Source organism: Onychomys torridus, chromosome 6, assembly GCF_903995425.1.
Source record: "Onychomys torridus chromosome 6, mOncTor1.1, whole genome shotgun sequence".
In the NCBI taxonomy this organism is placed as follows: Eukaryota; Metazoa; Chordata; class Mammalia; order Rodentia; family Cricetidae; genus Onychomys; species Onychomys torridus.
In genome coordinates this window covers 121102518-121126953 of record NC_050448.1, presented here as the reverse complement: position 1 = coordinate 121126953, position 24436 = coordinate 121102518, and the positions used below count along the sequence as shown (strand labels likewise).

Sequence of the window (24436 nt, the reverse complement as noted above, 5' to 3'; positions counted from 1 at the left end):
GATCAATTTGGCCATTGTGATACCACACTGTTAGTCTAGCCTGCCCAGCAGTGGAAGGCTTGCCTGGAGATTAGAGTTCGTGCACACAGAAAAGCATTCTGATTATATTGCATCCATGTTTGTTATAAGGATGGACATACAGTTTAGAAGAAACACTAAAATGTTCGATGCTCTTCACAGGAAATTTGATTCTGTGATGGATTCTCACAGATCCTTTTGTTGAACTTGCAGAGCTTATGTGTCTGAGGGAAGTGACAGATGAGTGTTGTGGTTACTACATAGCTGCTGGTCGACAATTCTGTTTATGTTAATGAGTAATCCCAAAGAAACAAAGAAGAGATTTATTGGAATTTTGTTTGCGATGATGGGAGTGAGTTTTCTGATGTATTGCACAATCGTTTTGAATACTGGAAAAGCATGTCATCGTTTCTCCATGGAATGGGTAAACACGTAACATATTTTTAAGTTTTCTTTCCCCCTCTTGGAATGGGGTCTTGCTATATGACTGAGGCCAGCCTTATACTTAGTAGCTGGTACTGCAGGCGTATATCACCATCTCTGGATTAACACAGTTTTTAACTTAACCGCCATTACTCAGATTTTCTCCGTCATTTATGCACAGACCAAAGGATCTTAAATTAAGGGTTTGACACCACCTGGGGTCATGTCACTGAAAGTGGGAGGGTCATTTACTATTTGGTTTCTAAACACACAACATTGAAAAATTAATTCAAAATCAAAGGTATGATGAATCCAAGGCGTTTCTAGCAATGCCACCTACACTGTCTTACTTGGCTTCACTCTGAAGCCTTGAACTTGGACACAGAGATGTGAGCTCAGCACCGCATATGCTCTCATAGCACACCCTGCCAACGAAGGCTGCGTGGAGACCTCAGACATGAGACAAGTGTGTGCTCTACACTGCAGAGTCTTCACTCTGCATGTAACATTTTCTGCTCTGAGAAAAATATAAAGGCTTAATTACAGGAAACAATGACATTCATCATTTCGCTGCATGCAAGTATTGAATTAGTTATCTTTGGGTGGCACTGTGTTAGACCAATGGGCACATCCATCTTGTCAGAGTGCAAAATTGCTTTGATCTTTTATTAGTGGTAAAATACAGCTATCCCAAAGAACTTTCAATTTTTTTTGTTGTTGTTGTTTTTCAAGACTGGGTTTTTCTGTGTAGCTTAGTTAGGAGCTTTCCTGGAACTCACTCTATAGTCCAGGCTGTCCTCAAACTCACAGAGATCCACCTGCCTCTGCCTCCTGAGTGGGGTTAAAGGTGTGTGCCCCCTCCCCCACCCAAAGAAGTTTTAATATTTTTTCAAACTTGATTATCAGCAAATGTTTAATTTTTTGTTTTTGTTTTTGTTTTTGTTTTTTTCCTTCCCAAATGTTTAATTTGTGTATCTATTTCATATACCTATTTACCCAAGGCTGTGTAAAAACTTCTCAGGTGAAAAAGAGTCATGAGTAGAAAAGCTTAGAAGTCCTGGTCTAGGTGGTCTATAAAACAAGTCAAATCCTGATTCATAACCCTTGCTGATTCCTGCAGAAAAAATATCTCCACTGGTCAGTTCTGAGTTACCCATGTGACATCAATGCCACACAAAGAGATAAAATACACAAATAACCCCAAGAATACAGCCAGTGGTATAATACAGTAATGGATCCAGGAAGTTAGAAGTTTGGGATATTTTTTGCCTTTGTTTTAATATACTTTGTTTAATTCTAAGTATATAAAATATAAATTCAAAATGTGTGTCTGTTCTGTCTGTATGCTTGTGTACCGTGTGTATACCTGATGTCTGTGAAGGACAGAAAAGGGCATCAGATCCCCTTGGGAGTGGAGTTATGGGCAGTTGTGAGATGGCATTCAGGTGCTGGGAATTGAACCAGGGAGTTCTGGAAGAGCAACTAGAGCTCTTAACCACTGGGTGAGTCATCTCTACAAATTGTTTTTATTTTGGGGGTAACAGTGCTGACATATGTAGGCCCAGTTGGCCTCCAGCTTAAAATCCTCTGTCTCTGCCTTTCACAGGTTGGGAGTCCAAGTATGTACCACATACCCAGCCACAAAATTAATAGTTAACAGCAGTTATGTTTAACAGCCAACTTGTAAAATTTGTCCAAATTTTATAGTCAGCTCTAAGAGGCTAGTAGGAGCTCCCATCAGCAAAGAGGTTTATGAGATTTGGTTTCTGGATGTTAGGCTAAGTGGCCTACCATGGAAGGCTACTCTAAGTTGATGTTACGGTAAGTGGCCTACTGTGGAAAGCTACCATACATTGATGTTAGTATAAGTGGCCTACCGTGGAGTGCTGTGGATATCACTCTTTGTAAATAAAGTTCTGATTGGCCAGTGGCCAGGCAGGAAGTATAGGAAGGACAAGAGAGAAGAGAATTCTTTGAAGTAAAAGGCTGGAGAGACACCGCCAGCCGCCGCCATGAATAGCAACATGTAAAGACACTGGTAAGCTACACGCTATGCGACAAAGTATAGATTAACAGAAATGGGTTAATTTAAAATAGAAAAGGTAGATAACAAGCAGCCTGCCACGGCCATACAGTTTATAAGCAATATAAGTTTCTGTGTGCTTTCTTGGTTGGGTCTGAGCGACTGTGGGACTGGCGGGTAAGAGAGATTTGTCCTGACTGTGGGCCAGGCAGGAATACTCTAGCTACAGTGGAGGGCTACCATAAGTTGATTTCAACATTTTATCAAAACCATAATAACTTTAGTTTTGAAATCTGGCTTACAGAAATTTTGCTTCTCACAGACAGACTGTATCTGGGGACTAATGTTCAATAAGTTTAGGCAATGCACTGATGGAATGAAGTATTATAGTTACTGGAAGGCGAGATGATAAACTGGATTTGTGAAATGGGATCCAAGACTCCTTGGTGTGGTGGGTATTGTGTTCCCTGAAATATTGTGTGTTCCCCTAAATAAACATATCTGGGGTCAGAGAACAGACAGCCACTAGAACAGAGCCAGAAATGGTGGCTAGAAAATGGGAAGAGTAAACCATAACAGAAGTTGGGCGGTGGTGGTACACACCTTTAATCCCAGCACTTAGGAGGCAGAGCTAGCCAGATCTCTGAGTTCAAGGCCACTTTAGAAACAGCTAAGCATGGTGACCCACGCCTTTAATCCCAGGGAGTGGGGGCAGAAAGAAAAAGGTATATAAGGCGTGAGGACCAGGAACTAAGGAGGAAAAAGCATGTAGTTAGTTCAGCTTTGGAGCAACACAGTTCAGCTGAGATTCATGTGGAGGAGGAGTACTCAGAAGCTTCCAGCCTGAGGACACAGGATCACCTGAGGAACTAGCAAGGTGAGATAGCTGTGGCTTGTTCTGCTTCTCTGATCTTCCAGCATTCACCCCAATAACTGGCCTCGGGTTTGAGTTTTATTAATAAGACTCTTTAAGATTCATACTACACCTTGGAACTTTCAAATACACAAGACAAGATGAAGTGTTTCTCTGTTGATGTAGAGTGATCGAATGCTTGAAGCCCAGTTGTTCTATGGTTGAAAATAAAGGGAGAACCACAGGATGACATCTTTAACTAGGCTCCCACCTTCCTTTTTTTTTTTTTTTTTGGAGCTGAGGATCGAACCCAGGGCCTTACGCTTGCTAGGCAAGTGCTCTACCACTGAGCTAAATCCCCAACCTTCTTTATGTCATCTTTCCCTTGTATTTCTACTTGCCATTTGGTTAGACTTGACATATTTTTATAATCATTTTTGTGAAATGGGGTGAAGTATGATTATATAATTTCAGACAGTTCTTTAAATCGTGCCTTTTAAATTATGAAACTATTATATAATATTTTTTCTCTAGTATACTATTTTGGAGACACTCAGAGCCTCATACATTCAAAGCTTATGTTTTACCAGTGAGCTACACCCTCAGCCTTCCACTACAAACATTTTGACCTTTGCCTCTTTACTGAAAGCTCTGGGGAGGCCCTTCACACAGAGCTCTGCCTGACATATGGTGGGCATTCAATCTATATTTGTTAACTGCTAAATAAAGCATGATCTTAAACAGTGCACTTCAGCATCTTGCCAACTCCTAAATTCCTCCTCTGTCTCCTGCTGCAGCTAGCTCCCTGTAAGACACTCACTCAGATCCAAGCCTTCAGTGAGGCATGGAAGGGCCTCCAGCTGGCACTTGTACCATACCCTTTTGTGTAATCACGGTGGTTAAGGAATCTCTGACTTCAGTCAGCTTTGGATGCTTTCTAGAAACCCTCCTCAAATCCTCCCTGACAAATATCTAGGTGGGATTAACCTCCTTATCCTAAGAACTATTTGGGTTTCCTGCCTCCTTGTTCTGCTCCGGCTTGTAACTCAGGATCTGCCTCTTTTCAGGCTGCAGGACGACAGGGCTGGGAAGGAAGGCAGACTTCCTTAAGGTAAGGGTCTGTCTCCTAATAATGACAAGCGGAAGAAGAATGCTCACTGTAGACTTATGCATATTAGTAAGCAAATGCTACCAACCCAGAGAGGGGCTATACGGAAAACTGCAGTTCCCATAGAAGGAAAAGGAGAGAAAGCAGGACATTTCAGAGAGAAGGCAGCATTTCATAACCACTTCTGCTCCTTTAATCTGGGGAAGTGTAGGAACACATGCTGTGGATATTGCTCTATGTAAATAAAGTTCTGATTGGCCAGTGGCCAGGCAGGAAGTATAGGTGGGACAAGAGAGAAGAGGATTCTGGGAAGTAGAAGGCCTGAGAGAGACACTGCCAGCCGCCGCCATGAGAAGCAACATGTAAAGACACTGGTAAGCCACAAGCCATGTGGCAAAGTATAGATTAACAGAAATGGGTTAATTTAAGATAGAAAAGGTAGATAACAAGCAGCCTGCCACGGCCATACAGTTTGTAAGCAATATAAGTTTCTGTGTGCTTTCTTGGTTAGGTCTGAGCAACTGTGGGACTGGCGGGTGAGAGAGATTTGTCCTGACTCTGGGTCAGGCAGAAAAACTCCAACTACAAACACAGTCTAAGAATGGAATCGTGTGAGGGGAATTCTGAGTGCTTGTAAGAAGACAAGAGTCTTGTGGCCTCGGTTTCTTCAAAAACATGGAAATGTTCTTGGGTTATGCTTTGTGCCGTCCTAGTTATATCAGGTAGGAGTGAATTACTTCCGACTATTCATTACAACTGGCCATTGTTATGTGCCACTGTTACGTGTTATTGTTTACGTGCCATTGCAGCTTGTGCCGTGATTGGACACTTTACTCATGTGACTTCTTGTATAAACTGTCTGATGCTCTGAATAAAGTTGACTATTGCATGAGACTTTAGTCTCATGCCTCATCTCCTGGCTCCATTCTTCCAGGTCTCTCTGCCAGCTAGAGTGGTGAACAGGCCAGTGACAATGTGAAGGTTCCATTCATGAATGTCTAGAGAGACATTCCTCTAGAGCAGTGGCTCTCAACCTGCGAGCTGTATGAGGCCGCATATCAGATATTTACATTACGATTTGTACCTGTAGTAAAATTACAGTTATGAAGTAACAGTGAAATAATTTTATGGCTGATGATGGGTCACCACATCATGAGGAAATGTATTAAAGGGTCGTAGCATTATGGAGGTTGAGATCCAGTCCTCTAGAATAACTGTACTCAGTATGATATCCCTCCCTGACTTTAGGTGATGCTTTCTGTTCAAACATGTAGCAATTTACTGTAGAAATGCTTTTCTCTTCCTGCTCTCCAATGCTCAAACCAAGAACTGGCGTCTGGTAAATCCCAGACATAGCCAGTGTTGCTGAGAGTGGGTTCTATGGATCAGCCTGCCTCAGAGCTCCATGTTGGTCTATCAGGATTTCTCACGGTGAACCCCAGGAAGGTGGTGTGCAATTTAAATGCGTGCTCTGTATAATTCTTGTATTCATGGCATTTGAAAGCCACTTACAGATTATTCAGATTAGAGTAGCATTATCCTCACACCTAAAAGGTATTATTACTGTTCCTCTGGATGATAAAACTATTAATAGCTGACCTACACTGGGCTCTTACCACTTGCTAGGTGTGGATGAAAATGAAACAAATGACTGGAAAACACAAGAAAATTATAAATCTTCAGTACCTTTGTTTCGTTGTGATTTGTCTTATTTTGATCTCTGTAACCATGAGTGGCCTCTGGGTATGTATGTGGTCATAGCTTTGAACTTGGTCCTACGGCATGAAAGGATAAAGGGGATTGGCTACTGGGACCTATCTCCAAAGCTATCTTTTATATCCTGAAACAAAGCTGTGAGAAATACAGGAATCGAACACAGTACAACCACCCAGGGTCCATAACAGGAAACAAGGTTTACAAATATTCTTAAGGACTGCAGGACTAACATGACATTTGGAAGATGAGAACAAGAGAAGTAAGTGACTACTGAGAGTGGGGGCTAGTGGTGGGGTGTTTTGTGGGAGTGTGGCTGCAGTGTAGAAGGAAGTCCCCACAAGAGTGCACAGTCAAAATACCACCTCTGACTTAGAGCCTGCATTTGACCACATGCTTTCCTGATGTTCAGCCAAGTCAAAGGGCACCCATCAACACCAGAGGCATTTAACACATGTGACTTCCTCAGAAGATCAGTAACCCAAAACTCAATCATCCTCCTTCCAACTCAACTGACACATTTCCTAATCCCTTCAACACCAGAGGTGCTGCGGTTGGCATGGCCAGCAGATCACTGAACATGGGGGGTCACAGGGGCCACACTGCGATGTACAAGTTTAGCCCACAAGACAGGCATCATCCTTTTATTTATATTTTAATCTTTTGCCAAATCAATTAGGCCAAGAAAACAAACTGGAGGCTGGTAAGGATAGAAGTTATGGAACTTAATTTTCGTTTTTTGGATGGCTTTGACTATGGGTAAATACAAACTTAAAAAAAGACAGGAAAGAATGAGGGGTGACAGGGACTCCACAATTGGACAAATGCTGACCCCAGTGCTGCCAATGGAAACTGAAGTGGAAGCCAACCCCGCTAGTGTCTTACAGGCTTAGACACTGGATGTCCTCCAGAGCAGCTGTCCTCTGGACATGTCTGAGTACCACTCAGTTCCCAAAACATGAATCTAGGTCAGTGAAATGCAGCAACACCCTTTGCCCAGTGATTTCTGATGGTTTATTTCTTTGGAGGAGATGGGGACCAGTTCAGAGGCACTGGGAAGGTTTAAAGTCTTTTCCAAATCCCCCCAAGGTTGCCCAGTTCTGGAGGTTTCTTCGGGCCAGTTTGCTCAGTACTGTTCTCTCCTTCGAAGTCCCTCAGCCACAAGGTTCAGTCCCTCCTCACCTGGCATTGCCTTCTGCATTGCCCTGTCCATCCTCACGTGTCTTCTTTCTCAAATATTCCTGAAAGACCACATCTGACTAGTTTTACAAGAAGCAATCGCTATTTCTGTTGAGTCATCACAGCACAGCATCTCTAAGAGACCACACTCTGATTTTTACCCTTCTCCTAAAATCCCCTAGGGCCTGCCTGCTGGTGCATTCAGGAGGTTGAGGAAGGAGGATGGTCAGTCTGAGCCAAAGACTGAGATGCTGTTTCAAAAGACCAAACAGACAGACACAGACACACAGACACACAGACACACACACACACAGATACACAGACAGACAGACAGACAGACACACACACACAGACATCCACGCCCAGACAGACATAGAACCAGATAAAAGACCCACAGACAGACAGATACACACAGAGACAGGTACACACACACACACACACACAATTTTTCTGCTCTCCACAGACCGTAGGTAAGAAAAACCCCAATTCCTGTGACCAAGAAGGACACAGGTGAAACAGTAGGCCTCCTTTGAAATAATCCTTATCAAATGCTTTACAATTACACAGATGCTTTTTTTTTTAATGGTAGTTTCACACCCTCACATTTAATGGCAATTACCTTGACTGGCCATCATGGAGTTCCCAGTGGGAAAGAATAATGCTCTCATTTCTTAGCGAGGCTGATTCAACTTTTTTCTTCCTCCAAGAATAGACTGAGTACATGAGGTCACATGGGGAGAGCTAGAGGAACAGCCAGGATGACAATCCATGAATTTAGAGTCTAGGTCCTCTGCTTTGTCCTGATAGCTGGTTTGACTCTGTGGGGAATCATGCTGCTTTAGTAAAGTCAACATGGGATCATTTTTCAAATTGTCCTCTTCCATCACAGTCCTTGAAACTCACTTTTCCTGCAAACATTTTCATACAAAAAGCTCAGGCCCTTCTACTAGGGAGCTGCACAAAAATATAGAAGTATGAGTCATACATAGGCAAGCTTCCTGTTCTCAGAAAATCGATAACATTTGTTGAGTTTTGGTAAAATGGGATATTTTAAGAAGGAATTTTAGCATGTCGAATGAATGGAAAGCTGGACTCTAAATGATTACCCAGTTAGGCATTATGTTCCGAGTTCAGGTCATGTTGGATTTTTAGGCAGCAACTGAGGTTAGGATTTCTAGACCCCCCATGCTTTAGTCTGCTATTTTCTCTATTTTGCGCCCACATCACCTAGGCATGCCTTCTTCAGTGGCCCTTTACCTCTTAGCTGGGATTCTAAGACAAGTGCCTAGGAAGTTGCTCATATCCTTGAACCAGCGTGGTCTCCTGTGGAGCTGGGATCTCTCCTAGAACCTGGACCCTCAGAATTTTCTGAGACTGGCCAAAGCAATGTTTTCAGAAAGGCCCTTAGATAATTTTAAGCCATGTCTCTCACTAGGAACTGCTAATCTGAGGTAACTTTCTGACTTACTTTTGTGCGTCTTGGATTGCAAAGCCCCATGGGAGGGCATGTGCCTGACCACCGAGAGAGATGCCTGGATTCCCCTTGCAGTACCCCCTGGAGTCAGCACAGTACTTTTGATGTACCAGTGTGTAATGGACATGCTGAACAGTACTTTCAACATGATGTCTTTCCCTTTTTTCCATTCTGTCATTTTCCTGAAAGCCCAGTAGAAAAAAAAATGCACATATCGTTATTCCCTTTCTCCCATTTGGCCAATTTTTTCTTCTCCTGCTTTGGTTGTTTTAGCCTTACAGCTTTAAATTATTTATTGTCTTATCATGCCAAAGCATTTGATTTTGGCCACCCCAGCCTCGCTGGCACTCAGCACTGGGAATACTGTCAGTTGGGGGGAACCGCTGCCAAGAAGCACACACGGTTGGTAGAAGCTGTTTGTTTAGTGTTTTAATTTCTTAATACAGATGTGGTAGACCGAAAGACACCACCGCGCTGTGAATCTGGTGAATCCACCTGGAATGGATGCCCAGAGAACAAGGCTGAATTAAACCACAAGAGGCCCGACAGTATGCCTTTCAGAGCAGAGACTCTAAGTGGGAACACTGGCGGCTGCCCCTAGAATTCTCTGGGGCAAGCGCAAAGACAATGTCTTTATTTTTCCATTTCAATCACTCGGTTAATACTGGTGAATTTTCACTTGTGCGTTGGCTTTGCTGTTGTTGCAGTGTCATTAAAGGAAATTCCAGACAGTGAAAAAAACATGTAAGCTCCAAATACATTCAGGGTTTTTCCATCTTAATTTTTTTATATGGCCATCTATAAAATGACATGGACATTTTGGGACATAAAAATCAATGATGAAGCGTAGTCAAAACAAGAGGAAACATGGTCTGAGTGACCTGTATTATATAGTTAGTCATCCAAAGACAAACAAGCTCTGTGCTATGTATTCAAAGGAGCTGCAAAGCAGCCCTTGTCTTCCTTCTAGGAATCTTATATGCATTCAGTTATTTCAGGAAGTAGACCAGAAGCCTAAAGGACGGTCCCATTGAAATGCACCCAGAGCATTCAATTTAACATTTCAAGCCTATTGGAATTCCACTTACTGTACTCCAGCTCATTTACATGCTAAAGATATGAAAAATGAGTGGAGGTCTTATAATTCTTTCTACTTTTAAAACAACAATTTATTATAATATAAAAAAGAGAATTTTTATTTCTATGTTTTTGGAGACAAGGTCATACTATGAAGGCCTGGCTGACCTTGAATTTGAGATCCAAGGATATATTTCCACACCTTGCTAAGAACAGAATTATCAGTAAGAAGGGAGGAAAGAAGGAAGGAAGGAAAGAAAGGCGGGAAGGAGAGAGGGAGGGAGGAAGGGAGAAAGGAAGGAAGGAAGGAAGGAAGGAAGGAAGGAAGGAAGGAAAGTTTGAATGTCCCAAGGAGAAAGCAACTGCTCTCTAGCTCATAGTAAGAAGCTAAGAACCCTTCTGTGTCGCCTGGCCAGCAGATGGAAGAGCCATTCAACAGGCCAGTCCTGTATTTCTTCTAGCCTGGGTCAGCAATTTCCTTATCAACTAATTTTCTGAGTTTTAGCTAAGAACCATGTATCCATGTATCCTTTGAATGTCTTTATAGGTCACTAGTTGGTGGCAGTCTGGAGAGGTTTAGGAGGTGCCACCTGGCTGGAGAAGAATGTCACTGTGACAAGCTGTGAGGATTAAAATCCCAGCTACTTTCAGTTTCTCTCTCTGCTTCATGCTGGCTTGCAGCTCAAGATGTGAGGTCCTCCTCTGCCATGCCTGCCACTTGTGCCCAAGCCTCCTTGCCGTGATGCACTCTCATCCCCCCTGGAACTGTAACCCCAAAGAATCAGTTTCCTCTATCAGTGGTCTTGGCTGTGGTGTTTCATCACAACAGCAAGTGACTGCTGTAGGCCACTGCTTCTTCCCCCCCTCTCTTCCCCTCCTCTCTCTCTCTCTCTCCCTCCTCTCTCTCTTCCCCTCCTCTCTCTCTTCCCCTCCACTCTCTCTTCCCTCCTCTCTCTCTTCCCCTCCTCTCTCTTCCCCTCCACTCTCTCTTCCCCTCCTCTCTCTCTTCCCCTCCTCTCTCTCTTCCCCTCCACTCTCTCTTCCCTCCTCTCTCTCTTCCCCTCCACTCTCTCTCCCTCTTCCCCTCCACTCTCTCTTCCCCTCCTCTCTCTCTTCCCCTCCACTCTCTCTTCCCTCCTCTCTCTCTTCCCCTCCTCTCTCTCTCCCTCTTCCCCTCCTCTCTCTCTTCCCCTCCACACTCTCTTCCCTCCTCTCTCTTCCCCTCCACTCTCTTCCCCTCCTCTCTCTCTTCCCCTCCACACTCTCTTCCCTCCTCTCTCTCTTCCCCTCCTCTCTCTCTTCCCCTCCTCTCTCTCTTCCCCTCCACACTCTCTTCCCTCCTCTCTCTCTTCCCCTCCTCTCTCTCTCCCTCTTCCCCTCCTCTCTCTTCCCCTCCACACTCTCTTCCCTCCTCTCTCTTCCCCTCCTCTCTCTCTTCCCCTCCTCTCTCTCTTCCCCTCCTCTCTCTCTTCCCTCCTCTCTCTTCCCCTCCTCTCTCTCTTCCCTCCTCTCTCTCTTCCCCTCCTCTCTCTCTTCCCTCCTCTCTCTTCCCCTCCTCTCTCTCTCCCTCTTCCCCTCCACTCTCTCTTCCCTCCTCTCTCTTCCCCTCCTCTCTCTCTTCCCCTCCTCTCTCTCTTCCCCTCCTCTCTCTCCCTTCCCCTCCTCTCTCTCTTCCCCTCCACTCTCTTCCCCTCCCTTTTCTCTCTGAAAGTTCCTTCCTTTTCTGCCTTTTTACTTTTTCCCTCTGACTGGAGGACTGAATGCTACCAAGGAGATTGTTAGAATTATTGCAAGTGTCTCCGGAGGGCGGTTATTAGAAACTGTCCTCCTGTGACAGATAGCATGTAATTAACCCAGGCTTGTGGAGAGGAAGGTGATTGATTTTAGACAGAACTGAAAAAAGAACATGGTAAGAGATGGCACAAAATTAATTTTTATGTCTTCCTTTATTAAAAAAGCAACAAGCTAGTCTGTGAGAAAGGTGAGGATCATGTGGAGGATGAAGGAGGGGTGTAGGAGGCGGACCTAGGTTCACCTGCAAATTAATCATAGTCTACTTCCAACGACAGACGTATTTTCATAACACACACTTAGATAGAAATTGCTTTTGCTAAAAGTATTGACTTCTCACTTGGGCCCACAAGAAGACTTTATTGGTTATTCTTGTAGCTGTGATTAATCACTCGGAAGGAGGGTTTTGGCTCATGGTTGAGAGGAAGGTATGATGGAATCTATGGTGGGACTTGTGGCTAGGACTCCTCTTATCTTGGTAGGCCAGAAGCCAGAGAGTAAGTTGAAAGCAGAGGTAGGCTGTAAACTTTAAGCTCCCACCTCACCACAGCCCAATTCTTCAGCTAGGCCTATCTCCTAACAGCTCTACAGCCTCCAGTAACAGTGCCATGAGCTAACAACCAAGTTTTCAAACAGCACCTGTGGAGACACATTAACTGAATGTGGGGCAGAGTCTGACATCTCTGAGGCCTTTCTGCGTCTGTGTCCTTTACTCTGAGTTACCTGCCTACCCTGCACATTAGCCTGTCACTCACTCACCCTCCATTGGGCTGAAGGCACAGAGATCGGTGGTTGTCCTATCCTTGAGGTCACCTTGGCTTGTAAGCAGACAAAAACCTCACAGTATAGACCAGCCCTCAGATGAGGACAACTATCCATGAAGGTAGGCTATACCCTGGAATGGCAGCAACTATTTCCCAAGAACTACCTTATCCTTGGAAGCAGGGAGGGCTTGCTTGAATCATCTTGCTGAGTTGGAGTCCAGATAACACTCAACAAGCCCACACTTAGATCACGGCAGATAACATATATGCTTCTCGTTACCTGTCCCCATTCTTCCTCTGTTTAAGCCTAACACTGGTGAGTCCCCCATACGTGGACTTGGGGTCACTAGCTCCCTAATAATACATTCTTCCAATCATGATGGAATGTTGATGGGTGCTATGTTGTGCAAGTGACTTCTGTGCTGTGAGCTCCCCAGTGTAATGGTCCAGTAGACAATGGTTTTCCATACTATTCTACAAGTAGATTTCTTTCAGAAATAGTTAAGCAAGTGCTTTATATAAACTTTGTTTGCTTTACCAGAAGACCTTGATTTATTCCAATCATGTAAATTGGATACAAACATGATAGTCCTCATCAATAACACCAAATACTCAACTGAGCGATACTCCCTCCTCCTGGTAAACTGGGAGAACTAGAGCCTTTAGCAACACTACCACCTACTGTAAAGCAGCCCAGTGTGCTCCACTCCCATAGACTCAATCCTTTACTACTAATAGTATATGTAATTTCCCTTGTATGAATGTGCCCCCTCTAAGAACAGGTTATGGAATATGGACCTGTTCGTGCTCAATGACCTTGCTCTGTAGAAGATCTCAAGCAGATCAACCAGGACTTGGCTAGTCTGTCTGTCTTTCTCTCTTTCTTTCCTTTTTCCCTCCCTCCCTCCCTCCCTCCCTCCCTCCCTCCCTCCCTCCTTCCCTCCTTCCTTCCTTCTTTCCTTTCACTGTTTTTCGAGACAGAGTTTCTCTGTGTAGCCTTGGTTGTCCTAGAACTGGATCTGTAGACCAGGCTGGCCTTGAACTTACAAAGCTCCACCTGCCTCTGCCTCCCGAGTGCTGATTTAAAGGTGTGTACGACCACCTGGAGTGGTAGTTTCTTTGATGATCTTGAGAACTACACTGAGGGTTTTTCAGCATCTCTCCCAAGTTTATGAGTTTCCTTGTCAGTGTCACTATGGGCACACCCTAGGGATTCTGAGAACTAGAATGACTCAAAGGGACAGACAGTGCACAGTGGATTTACTCACACTGTTTCCTACTGCTGCACAGGATCCAAAGCAGTCCCAGTGGACCCTCAAGATGTTATGACAACACCCAGGATGACATGAGATAATACTGAAGTATCAAAGCACTTCCAATGCCCAACATGAGAAAACAGAGCTTTTAGGACTAACATGTCACTGTGGACTTTGGGCTCCTGGATTTGGCCTAGTTCTCTAGGTTTCTAGATGGATGAGCTTCCACTTGTTTGAGGTACTTTATGGGTGCCCCCTTTTTTTTTTATTTAGATATTTTGCTAGAGAAGCTCAGATTTGAAATCAAGTTGTATCTAGTCTCAGTGAATTCCGACAGACTATTGCAGAATATAGATCTCAGACACAGTTGATCTACCAACAACAATTGGAAAACGTTTCTAACAGTAAGGATGGGCATGAATTAAACTTTACAAAGAAGGACTGCAGGCCCAATAACAAACTCCTCTTTGGACAAGGCATCTTCTCCTACAGTGATCAAAGTAGAGAACTTAGTAACTGGTTTCATCTTAACCTAAGTTAAACTACAGAAGAGGTTAATTCAAACCTAGATATATGTGATGACCACATTCATAAGAATGCACTTTGTTAACCAAGAATAGATAGGAACCATGGCAGAATGTTTCAAATCCAGTAAGACTATTCACAAACCCCTGGGCTCTCAGCTTTACATGAACATGTAAAAAAGAGGTTTCAGATTCAGAAGGAAGCAGATCAGAGAGGAGTGGAAGATAAAGAAAGCTTTTGGTGTGCATGACTCACCTCTGTTTGGATGATTTGCCCTTTAAAGAAATGCCCAAGTAGCTGTGGCTTCTTCACCAAGACAGTTACAGAGATAGCAAGGTTGGTGAGGAAAACAGTATTTGGAACCAAATTCACAACTTCCCTGAAAATAGTCAAATTCTGGATACTGGCAAAAGCAACTATCCATATACATATATACATACACATACATACATGCATACATACACACACACACACACACACACACACACACACACACACATACATACATAGTAGTAAGTGATTGGAGAGAGGAGAGGCTAGTAATCAGCAGAACCGACCTCTGGTTAAAATTAGATAATTAGAAAAGGTGTTCCAGTAGAAAAGGAATGGCCACTGAGAGGGGCGGGAGCTAGGGTTCGATTCTGGGTATCTCCCAAAGGCTCGTGTATCAGAGGCTTGGCCACCAGCCTGTGGCACTACTGGGAGGTGGTGGAACTTTCCGGATGTGGGGTCTAGTGGGAGCAAGTTGTATCACTCTAAGACAGTGCTTTTGTGGGAGATCGTGGGTCCTTGGCCCCCTTTCTCCCAGCCTCCCCACTGCCATCAGGTGCGTGGCTATGTTGCCCTGTGTGTGCCTCTCCATGGTGTTGACTTGCCATAGGTCAAGTGACCATGGACCAAAGCCACTAAAACTGTCAGACTTTAATCCTTTGGAGTTGATCTATCTCAGGTATTTGTCGCAGCACCAGCAGGCTGATGAACACAGTGGGACGTCAAGGAAAGGAGGCATAAGACTACTCAAAATGTTTATTTCATCGAATCTCCGTATTTCCACCTATAATATGGGGAACATCACACCAATAATGCTTCTGCTTTTGTAAGTGATTTATGAGTGATGTATGGGTAGAAACATCACTCTTTCTGCATGTCTTTATCAGTTTGCTTATCTTCATGTCAGCAGTAGGACTCACCCTTTCTCAGTTTTATTGGCAGCCTTACACAGGAACCAAGCTGTTCTCAGATCAGATAAGTGGGCATCTCAGATCACCTAAATATGACATCACTGACCACCTGCTTCTGACCTGAGACCGTCCCCTGTGGGAAAGCTCATTATTCTCTGGCTGAGTTTGTCATGCTCTCACTACAAAGTAAAAGGACATTTTTTTTTTTTTTTTTTTAAATGTTAGGAACAGGACAGGCAGGCATTCAGCTACTCCACAGGCCCATGGTTTAGGCAGTACATTTGCTGATGGAAAAATCGTCTCCAAAGAGTGCCCTCGGAACTTGTGGGGGCTATTTCTAGCTTCTGACACAGAAGGTTTCATGTGGAGGATGGCCATCATTGTTCATAATCAGATGAAGTCGGCAGGAGGACTAGGAAGTCTCTCTAGAATGTTCTAGGAGATACCATCTTATAGAACTTGCCAATGGCAAGAGAAGGATGAAGGAAAATGGGACACACACTGAGACATTCGATGGGAATTGGGATGTGAACCCACTTTTTGGATGTTTGATTTTGCTAGCTTGTCAATGCTCCTCATTGCTGGCTGCAAAAGAAATGATTATCATTTTTGGAAAGAGGAGTGCTGGTCCAGCGTCTCTGAAGGAATGATCTTTCTACTCAGAGAGGTACAGGTACACAGACTCTTCACATGACAACTCTGGACATCTGTAGATCCCACCTGCTCCAGCCAGAGGCTGGCAAGCTGCTCACACCTCATGACCATGCTTTGTTCAGTCTCGGCTTGTATGACGTCCCCACCTGGAGCACTCTCTCACTGAATCCCACCCTGACAAATGCTACCCATTGTTTCTGACCTACTTCTTGTCCCATTTTTCCCAGCAGGCTTTCTCTGATTAGCTCGTAGGGAGCTCTCTGCTTTGCTTTGGCCTTTGAGTAGCAATCAGAATCTTTTCAGACAACGGACCCTGTCCTATCATCTCTCACTCTGTTGTGTCAGTTCTCCAGACAGAGTCAGCGCCCGCTGAGGCAGTGATCACCATGCGACTGGAATTCAGACCTAGTCTACTCACAATGGCAGAAGGGCTACTTTGTTTTTACTTTGTCTAGAAGGGTTCTTTGTGCTCATTTACACAAAGGCAGGGTTCAAGCCAGCTTAAGTTCCCTTTCCCTTATAATCGATTCCAAACATGTGCAGACCAGCTCGGCTGCCGTGGACAAATACCACAGTTACTCCCCAAGGAGAAATACCATCTTCCCAGGTCCCCTGGATGGCACCGTTCATCAAATGCTTTCTTTTGAGACATCTTTCTGTATACAGAAAGCTGACATAGTTCTCCAGATGACGCCAAACAAAAGGCACACTCTACAGGAGACCAGAGAAGCCACTCTCATAGACCTCAAGTCCAGCAGACAATTCAGCAACAGCTGTTAAAAGCCCCAGATTCAAATGCTGCCACAGATGCAGTTAGGGAAGAAAGGGAAAGAGGCCGGCCGAATGAGCTGCAAAGTGCACAGGGGGACCTGCTCAAGGCAAGGACCACTTCCTAGCTGTGCCGCGCCTGGGTTAGCTGAGGAAGAGGAGGAAAGATAGGAAAGAACAAAGCAATACACAGCATAGACCGGGCACACAGGTCGCCCTCACTCTCTGCTTCAGGAGTCTCTAGTTTGGGGTTCATAGATGAGTCATGTGTGTTGACATGAAAGGCCACTTTAGAGGAAGGAGCCAGTCTTGTGACCTCATCAGTGCACTCTAGGTTATCTAGTTTATCAGCTCAAAGGAGACAATGGCACCTTACCCCTCACCAGGAATAGATTCCGGCTCTGTAAAGGGCCAGACAGGAAGGAACTCAAAGGATAGTAAGACCTGGTCTCTGCCCTTCCAGAGCCTGCAGATTATCTCCCAGAGTTGAAGCTGCAGCCAGAAAGTGTTATCATAGGGAAAACATGGCAACAATGGAAAAGCCCTCATCATCCATGACTTCATAGATCTAGTCTGTGACCTCAGAAAGTCACAATATTCCTGGGCTTTCCAAGCTTCATCTAGAAAATGAGGACACTTCCTGTGCTAAAGTTTATCATTCTAAAAAAAAAGTGAAGAAGGCAAGCTTTCTAGGCTCTTCCGAGTCACAGCTTTCTACAAGGTCATTATGCAGTAGTCTAGGTACAACAAAAGATAAAAACATTGTAATAAGCCCTTAATGTACCAACTCCCCTACTTGACAGAGAGAAAACACTGCAAAGATCCCTGGCACACCCCCAGGGGGTAGAAATGATGAATTTGGTGTTTATCATTCACAAATCTGGTGAGGCAAGGCAGCCTGCCATGGGATGAAGAATGGTTACCACCAAAGAGCCCTTCCCACACGTAGGGGCTCTTGGCTCCTAGTGAGAATCAGAGCAGACAGTGCCCATCACAGGTGTCTCAGGTGCCCGTCCATTCAGTTCTTGCTACCCACGCCTGGTTTCTAGCCTGCGGCCGGAAGCACAGTTTTGTGTTTACCTTGAGGGCCTTCTGCGCAGGTTCACTGGACCCTATTGCAATCAGGTTGGGCCCAGCCATGCTGCAGAAACTCTTCAGATGCAAAGAATCAGCCACAGGGACCGTAGAGACGGCGTAGTCCTACACAGACAGACAGAAAGACAAGCAGATAGTTAGCGCAGAGTGATTCTCAAGATTGATTAAAGACTGCCAGAACCAGGCTTGCTCCTTTGAAGGCTGCCAGCCTGGGGGCGTGGATGACTCACAGGAACTGGTATTGCCAGTTCAACGCAGACTGGAAGAAGAGAGCAGTTTCCATCCAGAGTTCAACCACATCAGCCACCAGCTTTGCTAGATCCTTGGCCTGTGGAGCAGGCTACTCTGGGAGGGTTGTCTGAATCCCTTGTGGGCACTGTGGGTCAGCCAGAGCCTCACATTCTCATAGGGAATGGAGATTCTGGGACAGGGGGAGGTACACGAGTGTGTGTGTGTGTATGAGTGTGAGTACGTGTGTGTATGTGTGTATGTGTATGTATATATGTGTATGTGTGTGTGCATATGTGTGTGAATGTGTGTGTATGTGTGTGTGAGTATATGTGTGTGTATGTTTGTGTGTGTTTATTTGTATCTTTTACTAAGCAGGTTGGTGAACCATTCTTCTCATGAGCAGGAAAGGGACCTGGAGGGAGCATTAGGCAATATTTTGCACAGTTTTCACTATACAGTAAACACCCAGCAGAGAAGATTCCACATTCTAATCTGAAAATGAAATTTCATATCAGACATATCTGGATCTCCAGGCTTTATATTTTTTAAAAGTGACTTTGTCAGGAACAAGAGATTATGTACAGGAACATGTGCTAGTGTCTGTATGATTATACATAGGAACATGTGCTAGTGGTTGTATGATTATGCCTTTGGAAAAGCCAGAAGGTGAACTCACTAACTTTCTTGTTCCTGAGAGAGCTCAATGGATCCTAATTACTGAGAAATTTGAATTTAATAGACTTTAAAGTGTCTAGCAAATGTACAAATACTAAGAATAATTTTTAAAGCTGGTGAAATATAAACACAATTACTCATGACATATTGACTCAATGGGGCTATGAATATTTATTAAGCAATTACTCTGAGCCAGGCAAAAAACTATCCTTCACGTACCTTAAAAGTATCAGCCAAGATTTCAGCGCCTCGTTGATTTGTCCTTTTGGAAAGGCCCACAAAAAATTCTCTGCCTATAATAGATGTGATGGAACATAATGAGTCTGTGGCCCTGAGAACTGTTTCTTCATCTATGACAATCATCTTAAAGTATCATATGGTTCTTTTCTCCATTGGGACAGTTCCTCCAAAGAGACTCCTGTTCCCCTTCCAAAGACTGACTAAGCGCCTGCCCTTAAATGAACCTTTCAAACTCAAACAGAAATCAGCATGGCTGTTTCTAGGAGCCAGGAGAAGGGGTAAATGGGTAGTGGTCCTGAGTGGGGATGGAGTTTCAGCTTGAGAAGATGAAAAATGTCTGGCGATGTATGGTGGTGGCTGTCCTGATATGTGAGGGGACTCAATGCTTCTTTACTGTACCCTTAAAATGGCCATAACATACAACACAACCCCTATACCTATGGCTCATGGAACATCTCAGAAGATGGGCTGAAAGATTCTAAGAGCCAGAGGAAAAGGATGTCAGTTGGGAGATAGTGTTTCTTAGACATGACAGGGATGCTGCTCTCAAGAAATCTCAACAATGTGGTTCCAGGGAATCCAGGGACCTCTTCTGGTCTCCACAGGCACCAGGCATGTATGTGGTACACAGGCATACATGCAGACAAAACACCCATACACATGAAATGGTAATACCTGAATAATTCCAGGAGAATTCAGGGGAGGGAAAGGATATGAAATATCTTTTTGTATGAATATATTGTATGAAAAAAATTTAAAAACTCACAAAATGTACAAATAAATAAACAACCAAATTTCCTTTCCTTTCCTACTTTATCCACTTATAAGAGAGACCAGGGCTTTCCTTGGTCCACAATCCTATGATCCAGATTTCCTGCCGACTTCCTAACACCATTTAGCATTCACTCTCTTCCTTTACTCTGTATTCTCAGTGAATTGATAGTTTCCCAGAGACGGTTAATTACGTTTTCTCTTTCTCCAGAGGGTCCATGTGTCCATTGCTTCACACAAGGCATGTGACCAATGGCAACAAACATTTCAGTGAGGCAGGACTAGACGGATCAAGCCCGTTACATTCTCCCACTAAGCTGCCACACAGTGGTTTTAGTCTCTGCTGATGCCTGGGCACTGATGCACTTTTTTTTTTTTTTCATTAGAGATCTGCATTTACATTTAGAATTTTAAGAAGACAAAAAAATTGATCTACTTGAAACAATTCATAAAGGAAATACAGGCTAAATGCTTTCCCTTCTACAACTACAGTAGAGCTGGTAGTCTCCAAACTTACAAGAACGGCTGCATTAAAAATAAATCCATTGTTATCTACTAATGAGTCAATGATTAAATCATTAACAGAAATTTAGGAAACATTTAGAATTAAATGGTATTAGAAATACTCATATCAAACAGAGATGATCACTGCATGTGGTAGATTAAGTCTGTAATTCTAGAACTGGGGAAGTGGAGTCAGGAGGATTGGGAATTCAGGCTCATCATTAAATATAGAGTGAACTTGAAGCTAGCCTGAGCTACATGAGACCTTGTCCTAAACAAACAAACAAACAAACAAACAAAAACAGAAAAAAAGATTTAATTAAAGTAGCATTTGAAGGGAAATTATACATTAGAAAAGTGTACATTTCAAAATTGATAAGATAAAATGCCAATTCCTTATGTAGGGTAAAAAGGGACAGAGTATAAATAAAGAAATTTAAAGAAAGAGACAAAGAAAGGTAAAAGAAACACAGGAGAAAGGGTTCACAAAAGCCAATATTCAGTCCTTTGAAGAGACTGATAACGTTGACAAGCTTCTGGAGGGGGAGAAACCATGAGAGGCAGAAAGGTACAACATGGCAGATGAAAGGGAGTCCAGTTATGATGGCTATGAAGTTTGATGAGACATTAAGAGTGATTTTATAACCAACATTTTGAACACTGAGGTAAAGGAGATAAAATCAGAAAACAAGACTCACCAACATGGGCCCAGGCAAGCCTAAATAGTCATATAATTATTAAAGTAACTGAATCAGACTAAAATCTACCCACTAGTAAAGTGCCAGGAAGGGATATGCAATATAAATTGTACTGATTCCAGAGAACAGAAAAATATGAAGCATCCCTCAATACAATATTTTGAGAGTGATATAGCAGTTTGACCAAAACCAGATGAGGAAAACAAGAAAGGAAAAGTATAGTCCATGGAAACAAACGCTTTAGCTACATTAGCAAACTAAATCCAACACTGCATGAAGAAGAGTTTCATCGCTGATATGCCAGACTCATCAAGCATCAGAAAGTTGAGACGGAAAAGGAAAATCATATAATCATTACACCGAAGCAGGAAAGAGTTGACCTGATAACCCTGAATCCAAGCCTTACAGAATAGCTCTTATGCATGAGCCCAGCAGACACACAGGGACAGACAGTGTCGACGGTAGTAACAGACAAAATCCAAGAATCACCCACACTACACACCACTCGCAAAATGAGTCAATATTTGGTGGTGTATTCCTTTCTACAGAAAACTGCTCAACATAGAAAACTATTACATTCACATCTACCAACTTAGGTCAAAAGTAGAAAAATCACACAAGAATTCATATCATGGGCATTGCAGCAGTAGGAACTTACGAGAAGAGCAACAGTAACTGCCATATAACTTAGAAACTTTGGAGACAAACTCCAAAGAAAGATCAGGAAATGATCTACAGACCGAGAGAATGGTTTCCTGAGGCAGGACCAGGGGACCACATGGGGTTTCTGTGGTCCTGGCAGGATTCTGTTTTATAAGCCAGGGGTGGGCATGCAAGTGCTTATTTTATTATTGGCCTTTAAATACCACATACACATTTATAACTCAGTTATATGAAATATATATTTCACAAAATAAATAAATAAGGGGACAAACTGATGTTATCTATTGAAGGGAAATGAGATGGAAACAATCTTTGCCAGTAGCTGCTTTCCTGACTGACAGATTTCCCAGCAGGAAGTGGAATTGGAAAGTAGCTCTCCTTCTGTCCATTTCCTGATAAATTATTAATGAAGCTTTGGCTCATGGAAAGAAGGGGCAGAGAGCACACACAAAGTGCTACAGGCTCTGTCACTCACCCAGCTCTGCCGGGTCTAAAAAACGGAGAGGCAAACTTGCATATATTGGGAATGTAACTGGTGGTTCGTGAATTTTATACTTAAACATGGGGAAAATTTTAGATTTTATGTCTTATCAAAGAGAGATGGAGGGAGGGCTAGGGGGAGACAGCGGAGGTGCAAGTGTGGAGATGAGAGGACAACCTTGGGTGTTGGTCCTTGCATAATCACCCTGCATAAGGCGAGGTCTCTTGTTCATTGCTGTGCAAGTCAGGCCCGCCATCCCCCAGCTTCTGGGGCTCTCCCGGCTCTGTTTCTCATCACACTGTAGACATGCTACAGAGGTGTGGTACTGGTTCTGGCTTCATGTGGCTTCTGGGGATTACAGCTCAGGTCGTCATTCTCATCAAGTCATCTCCCCAGTCCCTTATCTCAGTTTTGAATAAAATAACTCTTAAGATGTGAACCTACAGGTTGTGAAAAGAAAGGCTCAGACAGTGTCAAGGGTAAGGCACCATGTTCAGTGAGGCAAAGACAAGGCTTGATGTGCCGTTGAAAAAACTTTGACCAAAGGAAGAGATGCCTGATGTATGGTGTGGCCCACTCAGCAGGGGCTGTCAGGTGTTACTGTGCATGAGCTGATGGTCAGCTCTGCACTGTAAGGAGGTGTGATTTACACACCTAGTGTTCCATAGAAGCCCATTTTCTAAGAGAAATCAGGCTGCTGCTCTGGTCTGTAAAAAAGAATGGAAGTACTGTCTATGAAAGGCATAGAGACATTCTAAGGGGCTCTCACTGGGAAGATTTAGAGAATGGCTAAGTTGGCTTGGACATAACCAGAGCTACGAATGTACAGTCAGTTTCCTTGACTCCTCATTCTATGTTCTGAGGGCTCAAGGTCCATGCAGCCCGAACTCCAGAGGCAGGGCCCTTGCCTATGCCAGGCAGTGCTGGCTGGGCTGCACACAGCACAGATTCCTGGGATGCTATTCACAGAAGCCATGGTTTAAGTATCACCCCTTGGAGATGGGCAATACAATGGCTCCTGCCACAGGCATAGGACACCAAGCAAGAAGACACTAAAATGTCACACAATAAAGCTGCTTCCTCCTCCTATTCTTCCTTCTCCAAGAATATTCATTAAATCTACATCTTAGTAATATGAGACATCTTCTAAACAACAAGGTGGGCGTATACTTTGGTTACATATATATAGGATTCATGAACGAGACTCAGACTCACTCCCAAGAGTCCGATGCTCTCAGTGGATTATGTGAGGCTGCTCTCTCTAGTGCTCCAGGACCACCATTTGTAGCTGAACTATGGTGGTGAAATTCTTTGACATTTAAGGGCAAACAAAATCACACTATAAGTTAAAATTCTAGTAATTATCTTGCTCTTTAGAATAACCAGAATGAGTCTGAGGATGGAGATTTTACTTAATAATCCATCATCATAAAGAAGTGGAAAGGTTAAATGCTATAATTATTGTTTCTTTAGTAGCCATCTGATATGGATTCTGGTTAGCTCAATAATAATACTAACATTTATATTTCACTGAGTTATGCTGACACAAAGCCAAATCAATTTGCATAGAAATTTATTTGAATTCATCTTGCTATCTGGAAAGAATTTATTTGTAAATGATGTTAATTTTGAATTAAGAATTTTTAAGTACAAACCTGGTATATGGTTACACAATGGAAATACTATGCAACATCTAAGCTCAATTGTAGAAAACATGATACACATCAATTATTATTATATTATTATTATATACAGTCTAGCCAATTATGCACATGAATGTTCTGGTAAAAAAGACCTGAACTGCAAAGAAGCATGAAATGTATCTAAATGTATCTAAACATTACAGTGATTATCTCCAAATGGAAGGCCAATCTTTCTTCTTCACTGCGATTTTCTGAACGTTTTTAGATCCTTGCGCTTGGCATTTATTAATTGGATGACTAAAGAGACATGCTAATGAGACAAGCAAGTAGGAGTCAGGTATTAAAGTGGAAGATCAATGTATGTTTGTATGTATACCCGTGAACAAGACGTCACCACCATCTAAGGTTGCGTTTTCATCTTTCATCTCCACTATGTTGAGCTGAAGTTTTTCCAGCGCCTCTTTCATCATGTCAACCTGTGGAAGGGAAACAATTCACATTAATATCGACAACTTGCCAAGTTGAAAAACTGGCTTTGCACAACTCAGCACCAAATCACATTCCCAGATGTACATGTACACACACACACACACACACACACACACACACACACACACTCCTGTAGATA

The 24436-nt window shown here is 43.3% G+C and overlaps 1 protein-coding gene across 2 annotated transcripts in view; it reads right to left on the bottom strand.

The window, feature by feature from the left end:
- Positions 1-24436, bottom strand: part of Ddah1 (dimethylarginine dimethylaminohydrolase 1) — a 130967-nt gene that overhangs the window by 11471 nt on the left and 95060 nt on the right. For both annotated transcript variants that reach the window (XM_036191047.1, XM_036191048.1), the window contains exons 2-4: positions 24185-24284; positions 19028-19101; positions 17888-18007 (exon numbers count right to left, since the gene is read on the bottom strand). In XM_036191047.1, coding sequence (XP_036046940.1) covers positions 17888-18007; positions 19028-19101; positions 24185-24284 — 294 coding nt within the window. The remainder of the gene's footprint in view (positions 1-17887; positions 18008-19027; positions 19102-24184; positions 24285-24436) is intronic.